General features: G+C 44.6%; 1 protein-coding gene across 5 annotated transcripts in view; it reads left to right on the top strand.

The window, feature by feature from the left end:
- The first annotated feature begins 6 nt into the window (after positions 1-6).
- The window catches only part of KDM2B (lysine demethylase 2B), a 110,886-nt gene continuing 93,973 nt past the window's right edge, over positions 7-16,919 (top strand). For 4 of the 5 annotated variants that reach the window (XM_027878550.1, XM_027878544.1, XM_027878547.1 and 1 more), the window contains exons 1-4: positions 7-161; positions 1,302-1,446; positions 4,573-4,651; positions 10,433-10,479. In XM_027878550.1, the coding sequence (XP_027734351.1) occupies positions 111-161; positions 1,302-1,446; positions 4,573-4,651; positions 10,433-10,479 (322 nt within the window). In that variant the 5' untranslated portion in view covers positions 7-110. Of the gene's footprint in view, positions 162-929; positions 1,111-1,301; positions 1,447-4,572; positions 4,652-10,432; positions 10,480-16,919 lie in introns of those variants that run through there. The other variant, XM_027878546.1, reaches the window with a different exon arrangement.

The following is a 16,919-nucleotide window of genomic DNA, read 5'->3' as shown; positions in this document are numbered from 1 at the left end:
AAAGTGCTGGTGCAAAATTGCAAAACTTTAGCGAGCCCTGGATGGCTTTTGTTTTGCCTCCTCCCCATTTGGGCCAAAAATGCAGGACAGGAACTGTTGACAAATAAGTGATGAAACTCTCAAAAAAAATGGAGGCAAAGAAAGACTCTGGAAGAAGATTGGTGTGTAGCTGGCTTCGGTCTCTTTCCTATTCGTGCCTTTTAATTGATTTTGCTTAATTGTTTGCAAAGGGAGCAATGCATGCGGGACGTAGGCAGCGGAGCGACTTAGTTTGCAAGCGCGCGGCTGAGGCAGCGGGGAAGGGGCGGAATGGAGCCGAGGGAAGGGCAGGGTGGGACGATCACGGATTATTATTATTTTTTTTTTCCGGTGGGTGCGGGTTTATGCTGATCCACCGCGCGTGTCCGCGGGGCCGTGCGGGGCGGGAGAGCTGCCGGGAGAGCTGCCGGGAGAGGGGGCAGAGCCGCCGGCGGCAGCCGGTGCACCGGGGTCCCCCCGCTCCAGCGGGGACCTACCTTGTGCGCGGCCGGTCCCCGCCGCCTCCAGCCGCGGCTCCGCGCCCGCCGCAGCTTCCCGGGGGCAGCGGCACCGGCCTCGGCCGGGCCTACCCCGCCATCCCCCGCATTGCACTCGCTGCAGCCCCTCGCCCGCGGACCCCCGCGCTGTCGGGCGTGCGGGGCGGCAGGGGGGAGCGGGCGGGGGCTGCGCATCCATCTCGGCGTTACATAAAGCGATCTGGTTTTTAAATCGCCGCTTCCGGTGTGACTATGGAAACACTCGGATTATGTAAATACCGAAACCTGGATGCTGGGCATCATCAGATACGATGATTCGCCCCCCTTTCCTTCCCCGGGGAATTAGCTTGTGCTCACGTGCAAAAATAATAATCATAATAAAAATGATCCGGTTGCTAACGAGCGTTGGCCGCCGTTCACGGTTTTTTACGGGATTGCAAAACGCATCGGTGCTGTAGCTTGTGAATTGTCGGCGAGTTACATGTCCCCCCGCTCGCCTTTCAGCGTCAGCCCCTGCTCAGCAGCCCAAGTTTGAGTTTTCCTGCAGCCAAGCACCTGTTATTCCTGCCGAGTTCCGTGTCACGAGATGGAAAAGGTTGTGCATGCAGCTGTGTTGGAGCTTGTTTGGGTTCAGGTTTTGTTCAGTTTGTGTCTTGCCATTTTAATTATTTCCCCCAGAGCGTGTTTATCAAACCCTTTTGCCCGATCCGTGCGCTTTCCTCGCTTTTTTTTTTTTTCTTTTCCAGACAATGTGTTTTATTTTGGGGGTTTGTGTGTCTTTTCTAGCGCTGCATCGGCCGGAGGCGGTACGATGAGAACGAGGACCTCTCGGACGTGGAGGAAATTGTGAGCATCAGGAGTTTCAATTTGGAAGAGAAATTAAAGAGTAAAATGTACCACGGGGATTTCGTGCACGCCATGGACGGCAAAGGTAACTCAGCCGGGCCGCGCTCGCCGCTGCCTCCACGTGCAGCTCCGCGCCGGCTTCGGATTTCCCGCCCGTGCCCCTGCCCGGGGATCCGGTGACGCCGCCGGCCCGAGGGGAAGCACGGGGAGGCTGCTGTGCGGGGCCCTGCAGCCCGCACCGCCCCGAGGGGGCTGCCCCGGCCCGTCCCGCCCGCACCCGGAGGGCGGCTTTAGCCCCGCCGCGGTGCCGGGATGAGCGCGGTGATCCATGGCAGCTCCCCCCGCCCTGCCCCGCCACCGTGACCCCAGCGCACCCCCGGCATCTTCAGGAATTAGGTCCTGGCACGGGAGAGGCCGAAACCCCAGCCCCCACTTAGCCGGAGGTGATTCCTGCTCCCCTTCCGCCCCCTCTTGAGTCCAGGACCCCTTTTGCGAAAGGGTGCGACTGATGAGCCTGTTGGCCAGGCTCGGAGACTTTAAAGTCAATAACTTCTTTGTGAGCCCATCATATATTAAATTACAGCGCTGCCCTCCCAAAGTGACTTGCTTTGCTGAGGTGACTTGAATTCCGGAGCGGTAAGCAGAGCCAGACAGCGCAGCTCTGCCGCACGGCTCCCTGGCAGGAAGGCAAACGGGAGAGGTTTGCCCGGGAACCAAACAGGCCCGGGGGGGTTACAGGTCACCTTTTTTTACCCCTGCACTGTTGACACGGATCCCCATCCCAGATGCCTATCACTGAAACTCGGCCGGACCGAGGACGCCTGTCTGAGCTGGCTTTCTCAGCAAAGAGAAGTTTGGGCTGTAATTCTCCTGAAATTGCTCTGAGTGCGGAGCCACTAATCGAGTTTAGAAAATTTCCTTTTCTCCCTTAGGCTTAGTTTTGCATGAGCATTTTAAGCTCCTTTTAGAAAAGTTGATGTGGTGGAGAAATTAAATACCTATCTTACTTAGGAAGATATTTGTTTAGGAGATAAGCTCGACCCTGACCTACCTCTTCCTCCAAACAAAACACAAACACCTATTTTTTAGCTGGTAAATGTTAATTAATTTTCCAGAAAATGATTGCATTCTCCCCTCAGCTTCCAAACAGCCCAGTGGTTGCCATTGCTCCATGCTAAGGATAATACAATCCACAGCTTCCCTGGCTCAGCAGCTCCAAAATCTTTGAGCAGCTTTCTCCTTTCTAGGGAACTTGAAAATAAATGAGTGTCTTTTGTTATTTTGTTGTGGTCTGTGTCGGCTTTGTTCAACCTCACAAGGGATTTAAATGCTTTGTTGGGGCATTATGGAGAAAAGATCTGCCTTCCTATTTGCTCTGGTTTTATTTTTACTATTGGTTTAATTTTTTTTTCTTTATAAACCCAAGAACTGAATTGAATCCGGGCAAAACAATGACAGGCGTTGGTAAGAATAAAAAAGTCAGTTTGTATGAACACATGGAATTAGTTGAGCAATATATTTATTTATTTTTATTTCCCATATCCTTGTTTTTATTTCTAATGATAAGTCTTCTTGCAGTGGTGTGATTTTTGGCTTGAATGCAGTTTGTAATAGCTACTAGTCTGCAAGGCTATACAGCTGCCTCTGCTTCTTCCACCCGTATTACTCCTGATGTTTGTTGACTTTCTGACTTGGGTCAGTGTCCATAAAAAATCTCTGCGGTTTATTTATTTGCTTACCTTAAGCCCCGAGCTTTAATGGGAATGCCTATGGGAAAGGAAGACTTCTCTAGTACACAAATATTTACTTGGTAACCTTAGTTAAATGGAGTATTCATTACACTTATTTTAAGACTAGTAGCAATAAAGTGTCTGTAATTGTAATGTTTCTGTAAATGGATAATTACAGTGCTCTGATTTGGTAACTCTAAGTAGGAACATTATATCCCTACTTGTCATAATTACTAACTGAATACAGCAAAGAAAAAGTTGTACAAATAGAGGGAAGTATACGTGCAGGCGTGTGAGCTTGGCCTCAGGGTCCCCTTTTACTTTCAGTGTGGGTTTTAGAGTGGAGAAGGATCAGGGATACAAGCTTGGCCTGAGGTGCTCCTGCTCTCCCAGGATCACGGGTGGACATTGCTGGATGAATCCTGGAGTTAAATTGCTCCTGTGTACCCGAATATAACCCAGGGTGCAGTGTTTGGCAGTGCAGTGCATTTTGTAGTCTGAAGAGTCAAGCAATATTTTCCATTTTAAGGCAGCGTATGGACACTCTATAAAAGTCACTTTTTCCTGTAAGAAAGGGGGAATAGCAGAGCCATAGAAACAGTTCGTGGCTGCTGCAGGAATTCCTCTGCTCTCTGTGGCACAAGGCTCCAAATGGAGTTGGGGTTTTGGAGGCACAGCTCACCCAAATCGCTGCCTTGTAACTTCCTCTCTAATCCCCAAATCACTGCTATTGTACCAGACAGCGCACAGAGAAACCCCCAGGAAAGTCCTGCATAATCCTCGGAGTGAAGCAACAGGGTGATGCTGGCCAGGATTAACATGACGAATTTATGTTTGATTTTCAGTTTGATTGTACGTTATATTGTGACTTCCTGACTTCCCACAAAAACTATTCATTTTTCACAGATTTACTAAGTGCCAGGAGCTGTACAAATTTCCTGACTATCAGCTCCTAAAGTTACATTTCTGATTAATTAAAAGTTTCTCTGTTGAAATTAGAAAAGAAATTACGTTTTCACAGAATCAGGGCTTTCTGTTAGAACCCGACAATGCTCACAAGAAAACATGTAGAAATGTGTGGCTGAAAATATCTAAACTTACACATACAGTTTAAACTACACATTTGCTCCCAAAGTACTAGACTGATTCACAGTAAGTTAGTCAGGATTATCTTTTAACTGTTAATTTGGTATTTCATTACAGCCTGGGTGTTTCAACCCAGACCTTAATTGACAAACTGACTGGATTCTATTTTATGTGCATCAGTGAACAGGAAAAATAGGGAGCAGCTGGGAGAGCATTGTCTGTCAGGGGGTTTCCGGTTTAGACTAAAATATGCATTCTCTTTCTGTTTCTCTTTAGGTGATAGTGGAGTTCTTTGGTGAGAAAAGGGAAATGAGGAGCGTTTGAGAGAATGTAACCTGAGGTGCCAATGCCATTGTAATTGATTTGGGACTTTTTTTTTTAATTCATTTTCACAGATTTTACTTTTGAGTATGTGCAAAGAGAAGCTCTCAGAGTTCCCCTCATCTTCAGAAATAAGGATGGACTGGGAATTAAGTAAGTTACAAGCAAATCTTGATGATTAATAAATGCTTTTATAAAATAACCGTAATGCTTTCCACTTGTATCTGATATTTCTTTTGATGATCTCAAAATGGATTGCAATTAGTCTGACTGTCAGCACCCTTGAGAAGAGGAATGATTATTTTCCGCTTATAAACAAGCAGATAATGAGGTCTGTAAAAGTTAAGTGCATCCAGTGTGGTGCTGCACAATCAAAAATAAGTCAGCAGTGAAAGTTAGGAATATAATCCAAAGGTTTCTGCACCCAGTCCGTGCTGTAAGGACAGAACAAACTCCCTTCAATTTTTGACCTCTCAATTGTTCTCTGCATTACAGGTGGAATGTCTAGTGATGCCTGTCGTTTTCCATTATAATCATGGCTCTTCAGAGTGTTTCAGCTTTGTAAATATTTAATAATGTCTGGTTAAACGTGGGATTACTGGAGTCTTTTTGAGGTTGCATTTTGTTAATATCCACTTACAAAGGATTCGGTATTTTAATAAGAGAATCCTGCAGGTTTGTTTGTGAAAGTGACAGTGTCTAAGAGAGAAATATTAAAAGGATAAACTTTATCAGCCACATAATCCATAGTTTAGATAAATGTTTCTTGATACTTCTGGAAATTAGGACTGTGTTACTGATTATAGCTGAAAAACAGACAAATAATTTTTTGAAAGCATCATTACTTACTTTGCTCAGGTTCAGCTGGAACACCTCGCAGTTTAGGGGGCTGAGGGGTCCCAATTACTAATTAAAAAGAATCAAGGCACCCCAATAAAATTTAAAGAGAGAAAGAGAAGAAACAGTGTTTTGGGGTATTTGACAACCTCATGTCCCTTTACTATCAGAGCAAACAGGAGCTGCTGTGATGGCTCTGATGACAAAGTAAAATAGTTTTATGTGTTGGACTCTGAACAAGAGGTGCTTAGTGGGCTCTCTCTGTCTGCATTGGTTTTAAACTGCTGCTCCTAAAGGGCAAGTCATAAAATCTTGGAGTATTCTTCCTGAAGAAATCAGGAGCCAGAGGTGTTACTGCACCTTCCCAGCAGCCACATCCTCCTCCTGTGTGTGAGGAAGTTCATGTGAAATTCCTCACAGTTCAAGAAGAAAGTGGGGAGATGCTTCAGCTCCTGCTGTGCCAACGGTCCCAGTTCAGCTTGTGCTCCAGCAGGGGAGAAGTGTGGAGGTGAGAGCTCATCCCAGACACAAACATTCCTGGGCTTCAGATCCACAGCTGCAAATGGCAGGGCATTATCCAGGATGGAAAACCAGTCTCCCAGCCTGGGTCAGTGCTTCCTGCGGCCACCTGTACCCACGGTGATGCCTCCAGGCCTCAGGCTGCCTGACGTGCCGTGAGTGCTGCACAAGATCCTTCCCAAAGATGCCTTGTTTCTTTGTGTCCTGACCACTGGGTGTAACATCCCTTTCTCCTGGATGCTCACGATTCAGGATTCTGTAACGAGGCAGTTTCAATGAGACATTTCAACACTCAAATCTCAGCTCACACGTCATCGTCATCGTTGGCTTCCTTGTTGGCCCTGTGCCCTGCAGAGCTCCAGCTTGGCGCTCCCCTCCACTTTGGGTTGGCCATGTGCTTTCCCTGGAGACTCCTGGGGGAATTCTGCCTGTGGAGAGAGCTCTTTCGTCTCTCTTGGTCCAGGGGTTCAGAGACTCCTCAAGGCACGGGATCATGTAAAGAGGAACCTGGATTTTGTACCACGTGTTGGCTTGTTTTTCTTCAAGACAGGTAACCGCACCTCAGAGACACCACTGACCATCAGATGCCTTGCTTTGTCAGCATTATCAAAGCAGCCAAATTAACAGCAGTTTTGGAACATGAGTTGGAAGTGAAGAAGTAGCAGGACTGAGTGCTGCATGCCTTTGTCTTCAGCTGGAGTTGTGCAGCTCTGGCAGTTGGGAAACTGCATCCTCTGAATTCTGAACTGGACTGGGGAGAGGTGGAAGAGGAGTAAATCCACAGCAAGAGTTTTACCTGGAGTCACGTACCTGCTGCTCTGTCACACACCCACACTTTGGACAGTGAGGAAAAATATGTGTTCCAGTTTGCTGTGATGAGTTTAAAACAGTCTCAGCAGCCAGGATTGACCAGCCAGCTTTTCAGATCCCCACCAACTTAATATCACTTAATAACTCTAATACCATCCTGGTATCTTTCCTCCTTCCTGGGGCTGTTTCCCTTTCTTCCTTTTGTGACCCATCCACACATCACGTGCAATTTCTTTCTCTAGCTGGAATTGATGGTCAGAGAAGAGCTTTTTTTTTTTTTTCCTTTGAGGATAGTTTTACTGAATTAGTGTGCTTAGAAAAATAAGAGCAAGTTATCTGATCCATGAGTTTTGGATGGTCTTTGCATGGAATCAGTTGAATTCTCCATTTCACAGTTAGCTGGGTGAATTGTTTTTATATTTCCATTCTCTGCTGAATCACTGAATACTGACTGCTTTGGGGGATTAAGTACTAGAATTTGTAGATCAGAAATCTCTTATGGGACACTCAACATTCCTGTATTTTTTATTTAAATGATTTATTAGCTTGAAATGATGCTGTAAAGGAATTGCACACACTTGGGCATAAGTGCCAGTAGAGTGAGAGGAGGTTGGAAACACAGTTTATGTGTATTTTAGATGACAGAAGTGAACTGCATGACCAAACTTTCCTCTTTGGCACTCTGCAGGATAACGGGATTTAATTGTATTTACATTTCTGCTTCTTACGTGTATCCATCACAAGTTGCTGGCCTGAGGTTTGGGGATGTGTAGATACCAAAATGCTGTATGCAGTGTACTCCAGCAAGATGGAAAGAGGATTGGCAGCTGCCTAACTGATCCAAAATGGGGGGAAACCTTCAGTCTCTGGGTGGTTTCTGGCACCACTGTCTCTTGTCCTGAGCAGGCTCTGTGCATCATGACATAGCAGAGTATGTGACCCACAAGTGTGTAGGGGGACTTTTGAGATACAGTGGTCTACAAAAGATATGGTGTAAGACGGTTTTTTGAATAACTGCTGATACATGCTTCCCCATGTGCTTGCTGCTAAGCAGTCAGCTGGCATGCCTGTGCCTGGCAGATGCACAACACAGAGCTGAACAGTTTGGTTACTGTGCTTGGAGGTGCTCTGAAATGGCAAGGAATGAGAGGAATGAGGAAAAATCATTATGACCAAACTTTGAAAATTGCTTTCCTCTGTGTCTCTGACCTATGGCTGGAAGCAGGAAAGCCCACCTGTGATCTCTCAGCAGAACAGAAACTGTTTTTCTTGGAGGGCTGTTTGACTGTTTCCAGGATTGTAACTGGGAGAGGGAATGCTGTTTGGAGAGATGTTTGTCTCTTATCTGAGCAATGGCCATCTTGCATTGTAATGTGGTTAATCACATACCTGTGCTGGCCAGAGCTCATCCTCATTAGCTTTTGAATGGATTCTCTAGCACATCTTTAAACCTTTACCAAAAGGCACCCAGTGCACACCGAGGTGTTTGCATTTCTTTTCTGTCTGAGGCAACAGGCGACATGGCTTGCATATTCCAGGCTGCTGAAAACCTCAGGTGCAGTCAGTCATATTTTGGAGTTGTCATCCCCCCATACTATTACTCACTTATTTTTTATTATATTTGAAATGTTTAGAAGCATTCGTAGTGGTTTTACACAAGATGCATTGTCTGAAAATTGCCTGACAGCAAGGAAAAAAAGTATTTCTGGGCTGTTCTTGCATTGTTGCTGTTCTGGGTTTATGTGCAGAAAAACCAACCAACCAGCACTGAGTGAGTGGTACAGGACTGGTGACGACCAAGAAAACAATATTTGTGGTTTTTTTCCTATCCTAGTGCTGTAGCAAACCAGCCCTGATTGTGTAAGAGTGAGTGTACAGGATTGTATGGGAGTTGTGTGGTGGGGCTGGAGCTGAGGAAGTGCAGTCACCTACGGCAGCACAAGGGGTTGAAATTAAAGCTGGACCTCCCAAGGCAACCCAACTACAAAATGGGTTCCTCTACTTGAAACCTGCTGTTTTCGAGCCTGAAATTGTTCTGTGTTCTCCTTCTTTATTATGTCACACAACCTGAGACTGCAGAGAAAAAACCCCAAGGATTTGCCATGTGTACTCTCCAAAGAGCTAAACGTGCAATTCCATTGCCAGGGAGGGTTGTATCCTTCCAGTCTGAGTAATGCTTATTGTCAGCTGCTGCTGCAGCTCTTAGAAAGGCTGGAATTGCTCGTATCCAGCTGGGTTAGGATTGTTCTCTATCTTGGTGGTTGATTTTCATTTTGATTTATAGGAATGTGAAAAGATTGCCCATCTAATTACTCTACATTTCTGACACCAAATGCAGGCAAGCTGTGCGTTTGCAGGCAAACCTGGCATATTCTTGTCACCCACAAATAGGTCCTCCTTCCCCTCCTTCTGACTTTCTAATGCTTGGAAAAAAAAGATGAGCTCTGAGTGAACCCTGAAGGTCAGTAGATTCAGGCCGTTTCATTCCGGAGAGGGAGTGAATTCCAAAGCTGTGGGGCCCTCACAGCTAAATGCAAAGATGTGAGGGTTGGCAGAGAACTAACAAAAGATATTGTCCAGCCTCTGCATCCCACCAGAGGAAGGTGATAAGGGTAAAAGAAAGTGGACCAGCAGAATTTGGCAAGTGGTTCTCAAGATACGTGCATGCCAACAAATGCATTTTTTAACTTTGCCTGTTAGTGTTTTCTTAATAGTAAAAATTACTGCTCTGAACGTTTGCCCATGGGCTGGATCGCTCTGATTTCTAACTAAATTGTGTCAGAAGTCCAGAAACAAGTTGTTTATCTTCAACCTGGGGCAGTACAAGGGGGGCAGAGCACTGAGCTGGCAGGTCCCACTGGGCTGCTTTTCATTCCAATTCCTTAGTCAGCTTTTGTGCAATGTGCAGTGTGAAATATTGTCAGTAAGATGAAGTCAATCAGCTTTAAACCCCCACTACTGTTTTTGTTTTCTTTTTCTATCCAATCTATGTTCTGCAGAATTTTACTCTCTCCTTTACACATAGGACTTGCTCACTTGCTGTACCAGGCTACTGTCTAATTACATTAAACCCTAAAACATTGCCTGTGTTAGGAGTGATCCTATAAATGCATCAACATCCCAGAACCAATTATGCTACCATTTAATTTAGCTCGGAATTAGCCCAAATTGAATTGAACAATCTTCCAACCCACCAAGTACAGCCAGGTTGTCTTCTGCCAGACAAGGAGGTTTGAACAGTCAGTAACACAAAGGGGCTTTAATTCATCATTTTTTTATATGTTTTATTTCCAAGCAACGAATCCAACCTGTGATGGTGTGACTGTGAACAGATTGTTTTACTGCTCTGTCCCTCAGTTTGGCAAGTGTGATAATGATCACCTTGGGGAATACACAGGAGGCACCACCAGTTGCAAACCCCCAGGAGTTGCTTAGAACAAGCCACAAAGATTTAGGATTTTATTGAAATCACCCCCAACCCCTTCCCTTCCCTCCTCTCCCACTCTAGTGCTGATAAGAAGTGCTCGAAAAGACACCTCTTTTCTTTCATTGTGAATAGAGAAACTGTTGTACACTTGTCAAGGCAAAGATGTCCCTGTGTGTCTTTAGAACTTGCACTGTCCACACTTCAGAGAGGCCTTGCTTGATTCCACCTCCTGCACTGGGGACAAAGAGCACTCTACATTTATGTCTCTTTTATTATGGTAACCAAAGTGTACCCATACTTATCTTGACAGCATTTAACGTTGCCTTCTTTGCTAATTACAGGATGCCTGACCCGGATTTCACTGTCAGAGATGTGAAGCTATTAGTGGGTAAGTTATTTTGAATGCACTGGATTAGCTCTTTACAGAACAGAATTGCTTTGAAATACTTGTCCAGTTGTGTTTGTAGACATTTGTGGTAACTCTCAGAATCTGGGAGAAGGCAATGGAGAAGCAATTTGTAAATTAAAAAGGCTGGGAGAACCCTAATTAGTCGTTGTGCTGACCAGACTCCGATCTTATGCTGGATAATTGGCCATTTGGAAGGGAGGGAATGCTTTTGCCCTTAACAGGTGTTCTACACACACTTTTGTGATCCTGGAAAGCAGCAGCTCTATTGATCGAGTTCCTTTTTTTTTTTTTTTTTCTTAATCTGTTGTAGAGCATCTGTTTGTGAAAGGTGAGATTGGAGCTGTGTCACCTCTTGCCTGTGCTCTCCCCACGGTATTTATCAGTGTCAGGCCAGGTCAGGGCTTTGAGGGAAGGTTGTGAAGAGAGAGGCTGAGCACAAAGCCTTGCAAACTGCCTGGCTTTTGATAAGACACAAACCAGAGAAGTGGTGACTGTCATCATCAAATGTTTCCTAGCAATCTTTGCAAAGTAAATGTTTTTTAACTCCAAGAAAAGCTACATTTTGAGTAGGAGATTATACTGTGTGTTTCTTTGAAATCTGCTTTAATTGCAGATGGGTGTGTTATTTATTGTTATCTGAAATTGTTGCTGAACAGTGATCCTGCTGTCCATGGAACAAGCTGGGTGTTGGTTGTGTTGGCTGCAGTCATGAAGATTTTAACTGCATTCCTGTTAGTTAGAATTTACTGGGTTTATTTACCTGTGTTGTGGCACGAATTAATCTTTCAAATTAGCTCAAATGCTGCATTCTGAAAGACCAGTTTTTTAAAAAATTATGCTTTGAGTTTAATGATCAATAGGAACATCAGGTCTGGAAAAGATGTAGCTAAGAAAAACAAAGGAGAGGAACTTGTGCCTCATTTCTGCTCGCTTGAGGTTATCAGTGAGAGAAGAGGTTATCTCTGATAACCTTCCTTCACAAACAGAACTCAGCAATGTTGTTTAATTTATGACCATTTATAAATTCAGGAAAAAAGCCCCGAACCTCTGGCAGAAGATGCTGGGGAAGTGGTGTGGGAAGTGATATTTGGTAACATTTCTCTTGGTCAGTCCAAGTATTTGAAGTCCTAAATGTCGTGGATTTCCTAAATACCTGCCTGTGACATTTGTAGGTACAGAATCTCTCTCTTTGCTGCAGAGGAGCCTCGTGCAGAAACCTTGTAATCAGCTGGACCCATTTACAGTTTTCTGTGAATTTGTTCCATGGCTGATAAACTCCATTTCTGTCTCTGAAGCTGAGGGTCTGACGCTGAGATGTTTTGGAACAGCGTAGTGTTGCATAACAACATTGTTTTTCCTGTATAACAGTCAAAGTGTGGGAGTTGCATTTCCTCAAGATTGATGTCCTTTGAAGTATTAGGGGGTGGAGATTCCTGTGTACATGGTGAGCAAAGCAGGAGGATATTTATAAATAAAATCACCTTTATGAAACAATGGAGCAGAAATAACATTTGTAATTAACCTGGAGATTGAGTTTAATGTGAAAGTGTGCAGTTCCTCACAGCTGGACCAGCAATCCCTGCATGTGCTATTGGCCAGACACCACATCGTGGGGCTTTTTTTATCATGTTTGGGCAAACTCCCTTTGGAGTCATTGTACTGAGCCCGTGACCTGCTCAAGAACATTGTCACCTGCTCTCTTTTTGTAATACCGTTGATGACTTTTGGCACCACAGGTGGAAACTGTGATTCAGAAGATCTAAAATGTTTGGGAAATGGGCTGTAGGTTCTACTGAAAAATCGCAGGTTTTATGGCAAACCGTTTTTGTGGCTGTGGAATTTGTGCTGGATGGAACAGACCCACTGACAGTGAGAGCACATGGGGGCAGTTCCTGTCCCCAGGCCAGGTTTCTAAATTATCTACTAATGACCTCAGGAAACACCAGAGAGCAATTTTTCTCTTGCATATCATTGCTGATAATTTTTTTCTGGTTTTAAGTTAACACATATGTCACACTGACAATCTAATGCTCAAATAAAGCAGATGAAAAGTCTTGTTTTATTAAGATCCCCTCTTGCTGGAGATGTTAATTTGTCATCGTCCCTGCCCTTTTTTAGCAGACCCCTCAGATATCCTGAACATCCAGGTTTGTGTTTCTGACATGTGGTATTTTCAAAACTTATTCAGTCCCTTGCTGAACCTGGGAGGGAAGGATGTTTGGGAATGTGAAATGGAATGATCATAACTCTCCGCATCTGATCGTGCGTGGGAGTCGACAGAGAGAGAACATGGCTTGAAAAATGTTGTGTTCTCTGGAAACTTGTTGGGTTTTTAAGTGCTCATCATTGTAGTGTGCTGGTGCTATTTAAGCCTATCATTTGTTCTCTCTTCTCCTCTGAATCAGGGGAAACACATTAGTTACAGAACACTTTAAAGACATGATGCTGGGTTTTTGCAAAGCACATAAATTCCACAGGAGGTTACTGAGCCTTTGGTCTGTGAAATCTTACTTTCTATGTCTAATGTGACTGTTGTACCACCTCCAGAGTGGAGCACCTGTAAGTCACAGGGAAATAACAACAAGCTTTTGAATCTCCCTTTGAAAACTCTGGTCTGTGGCAATAATAAGGAGCCAAAAAAGAGATGGTTTTTGATCGTTGTTTGTGTTTACTTGAGCTTAGATGTCTTTTTTTTAGTGCTTTGTCAGACTCCCAAAGAAACGTTGCCATTGCTTTATGGATTTTTTTTTTTATTTTCCTTGTTTAAAAAATGCAGCTACCAGCTGTAATTTAGTGTGGTGATGTTCATGACCCCCTGTTTCTGATTGCACCTCAGTGTGCCTGACTGTGCACCCATGTGTGTGTGGAACACTCTTCCCTACAGCAGCTTTAGAGCCATCCCTTTAAACTGCACAGTTGGGATAATGGTTATAACCAGACTCCCACCTCCACTCCAGCGATATCCTGGATGCTCTTTAAAACCTGAGACAACGCATTAATTTCAGCAGTTGGAAATAGTCTGATCTCTGGAAATGGCTGTGAGCCAAGAATACTAATGGAGAAGTGGAGAGGAATTCCTGGCCTGCTTAGGAACTTGAGACAACTCTTGAAAGAAGTAAAGCTCGGTTGTAATTTAATAACTCTTAAGCTTTGTAATTTCCTTGTGTAAGGTAGATTTGACTGCCAGCTCTGAAGGGCAGAGTGTCACTGTCATCTCTTCATAAGCTGATTTAAAATTTGATTGAGGGTCTTTGGCCATCTTAAAGTGTCCTTAAACGTCTGCCACGTCTAGTTTGGTGTTATTTCTGCAGGGGTGTCGTACCTGGGTGAATGTTTTGTGCCCACTGCTCTGCAGAACAAGTGAAGTGACTTGCCCAGGGCAAGGGAGAAAAGTGACTGCCTTGCTCAGCAGGCTGCTGACAGCCAGGGCTCCCATGGTCCCTGTGCATCATCTCCAGCCTTTGCCACTCCTGAACTCAAGGACCAAATGCAATCATTCGCTTCAGTCTTTGATGTCAGAAAGCCAAAGCTTCCATTTTGTCATTTGTTTGATTTTTGTCTTCGTATTATCCTTCATGGACATCACACAACCTGAAGATGTGGTGGTAGTACTACACTGAGTAGTTTTGGGAGCCGTGAACCATGTAAAGGAGAGAGAAAGAGGGAGCACATGTGGATGTGTGCCTCAGTCTGGCAGTCTGAGCTCCTTTCTCTTTCTTTGATTACTTTTTTTATGTTTGGGGGGTTTTTTTTAGTAGTTTGCTTGGGTTGGCACTGATTGAATTTAGAAGCATATCTGCTTTTTGTGGCATCTGCAGTGCCTGTGACTGCTCTGCACTGCCTTTGTCTCCCTGGGTCGTCACAGTCTGCCCAGCGCAGTCCCTGCACAACCAGTTTCTCTCTCTAAACAGTAACGGCCAGTCTGGATGTATTTGCTTTTATTTTTAACTTTTAGCTGACCTCTCTTCAGTTTGCTTGCAACAGGCTGCCAGTCTGTGGCCATTGACCAGTTTTTGCACTCATACCCAAATAAACTAAATAATCCACTAAACAAGTCGAAGTGGTGCTGCTGGGTCTGTGATGTGCTTCACCTCCTCCCTCTCTGGGCTGGTGTAGCTTTGTGTGCCAGGGTAGGTATTTATTGGACATCCCCACACAGTGGAACTTGCAACCCCAGCCAGTGGCAAAAGGGGAGATTTCAAACATGCTGAGGATTGTAAGAAAGAAAAGAGACTTTGGGTTATTGTGATCCCTGAGCTGAAGAGGTTAAAGTTGTGACCACAGCGGTCACTTCTGTAGGATCAGCAGCATTGTCCTATGGAATTCACCGTGCCCAGCCAGGCATTGTATCAGTGGGAACAGTGCAAGTACAGGACTTAGACTATTCATGGGGTGGTCGAACAACTGACATCAACTCACTGATTGATTTTATTTAACCAACTCACTAAGGGTTTATTTATAGAATTCAAAAAATAAGTGCAGGAGCAGTGAGGAATGTATCATCTGTCATGGAATTTGCCATTATAATCTGATGCTGCGGACTGGACTGGGCCATGATGCTTACATGAGTACGAAGTGATTGGTTCCCTTCATTTAGTTGCTGTGTTCACAAACTGTGTTGAAAGGCTTTGGTGTTCCTTGTACAAAGAATCCGAGTAAAGCTGAAAGCAGCAAAGCTTTTAATTGTGCTAAAATGTGTGCATTGAGGTATGGCAGTAAAAAGCAAACACCACCAAGCTCCAGTAACTGTTGCAGAGAGCAACTTCATCTGGCCCAAGAAGATGATGCACAAGATGGGACCTGATAGATCATTTCAATATTTGATTTCTGAGATTCTGTCAACTCTTTAAAGACCTGGCAGCAGGCTTTGATCTCCAAGACAAAGGGTGAAAGGAAAACCCAGGCTTTACATATCCTGTTGCTTTCTTTGGTGGGAGTAGCTGAGGAGATACCCGATTATTGCTGGGGTTTGCCTTCTCGTTAGGAACACCACAAGAGCAGGAGCTGAGCCAGAAATTTCAGTTGCAAATTGAGTGTTTAAAGAAGTACGTGTGAAGGTCTGTGCCTCAGCTCTGAGTTTATAATCACGGTGTCAGTGGAGAAAGATAATAGAATAAATTACATCATTAAATCCCAGACATTTTCAAGGGAAAAGTCCCATAAATAGTGGGGGTTGGCCCTGCAAGTGCAGGTCAGCCTTCCCTCGTGCTGCTGACAAGTTGTGGGGGAGATGCTGTGTGTGCTCTTACACATCTGCTCATGGTTTATTCACTAAGTGAATAAGCGATTAAGGACTTCATCATAGTGCACTGAAGTGAACAGCTGAACTTCCTTTAACTGCAGTGGGTGAAATCAGAGCTGCAGATGAGTATTTCCCTGGCTGCTCAGGTTTTTTCACAGGGGATAGCCCTTAGGAAGCTTTGTGAAGTTTGGTGTCACAACATTTTGCTCGTTCCAGGAGCAGCGGCAATTGCACAGTGTAACAGTGCACAGTAAATAGTGTGACCTTCTTTTCCCATATGGAAACCAGGCTGACAGGAGAAATGATCTGCCCAGGTGCTACAGACAGAATTTGGGGAGTCTCAGTTTCCAGTTTTCCTGTAAAGTGTAAATGATGTAGGGAATGTGGTGAGCTGTGGCCTCTTCTGTGCAAGGACTGCAGTGGGGAGGAACAAGTTCCCTGCCTGGTTAATGTAAGGCTGGTGTAAATAATTTAAATTCAGCTGGGACAGAAAGGATTACTGCCCATCAAGGGTACCTAACAGCCATAAGCTGTGTGGGGCTCTGCATCTTTCATCCAGCCATTTTTGTTCTGTTAAATACATACACTGCTGTAGTGCCCAGGAATTCCAGCTAAAATGAGAATAAAAGTGCCAGGCACTCCACAGAAATGCACAGAAACCCTAAACCATGCTTCTGCAAGTGGGTGATACTGAAAGGGGAATGGAAAGAGATGCAAAGTTTGTAGGTAATGATTAGTCTGGGTTTATAAAATGTGGTTCTTATATCTGTTAAAAGCTGTACACACATTTATAGATGTACACATATATACAGATGTATAAATTTCATTCAGTACTGAATCAAGAGTCATAAGTGGTGTCTCCAAGGAAGAGCAAGTCGTGGTGGTGGTGACTGCAGGTCAGATGGGTAAAGGCAGGAGGGAGGGCAGAGAGCGTGTAAAACACTCCTTTGGCATTAGCATACATTTCTTCTGGTGTGCCAGCACAATGGTCCCCGAGCTGGCTGTGCAAATGCTCAGCTTTTTGTTAGTAGCTACTCAAAAACTCTGAAAGCAAAGCAGGGAAGTGTCCCTGAGTAGCTGCTTTCTAGTGATTTTTTTTTTTTTTGGTTCATTCCTCCTGCGTGTTTGCTGCCCCTCTCAAATTGATCTGTTCTGAAAATTGTATCATGGTTGAATT

Source organism: Empidonax traillii, unplaced genomic scaffold, assembly GCF_003031625.1.
Source record: "Empidonax traillii isolate 1590-97213 ecotype Southwest subspecies unplaced genomic scaffold, ASM303162v1 scaffold43:size1863611, whole genome shotgun sequence".
NCBI lineage: Eukaryota > Metazoa > Chordata > Aves > Passeriformes > Tyrannidae > Empidonax > Empidonax traillii.
The sequence above is the reverse complement of the archived record's forward strand: the minus strand, read 5'-3'. Positions and strand labels throughout refer to the sequence as shown.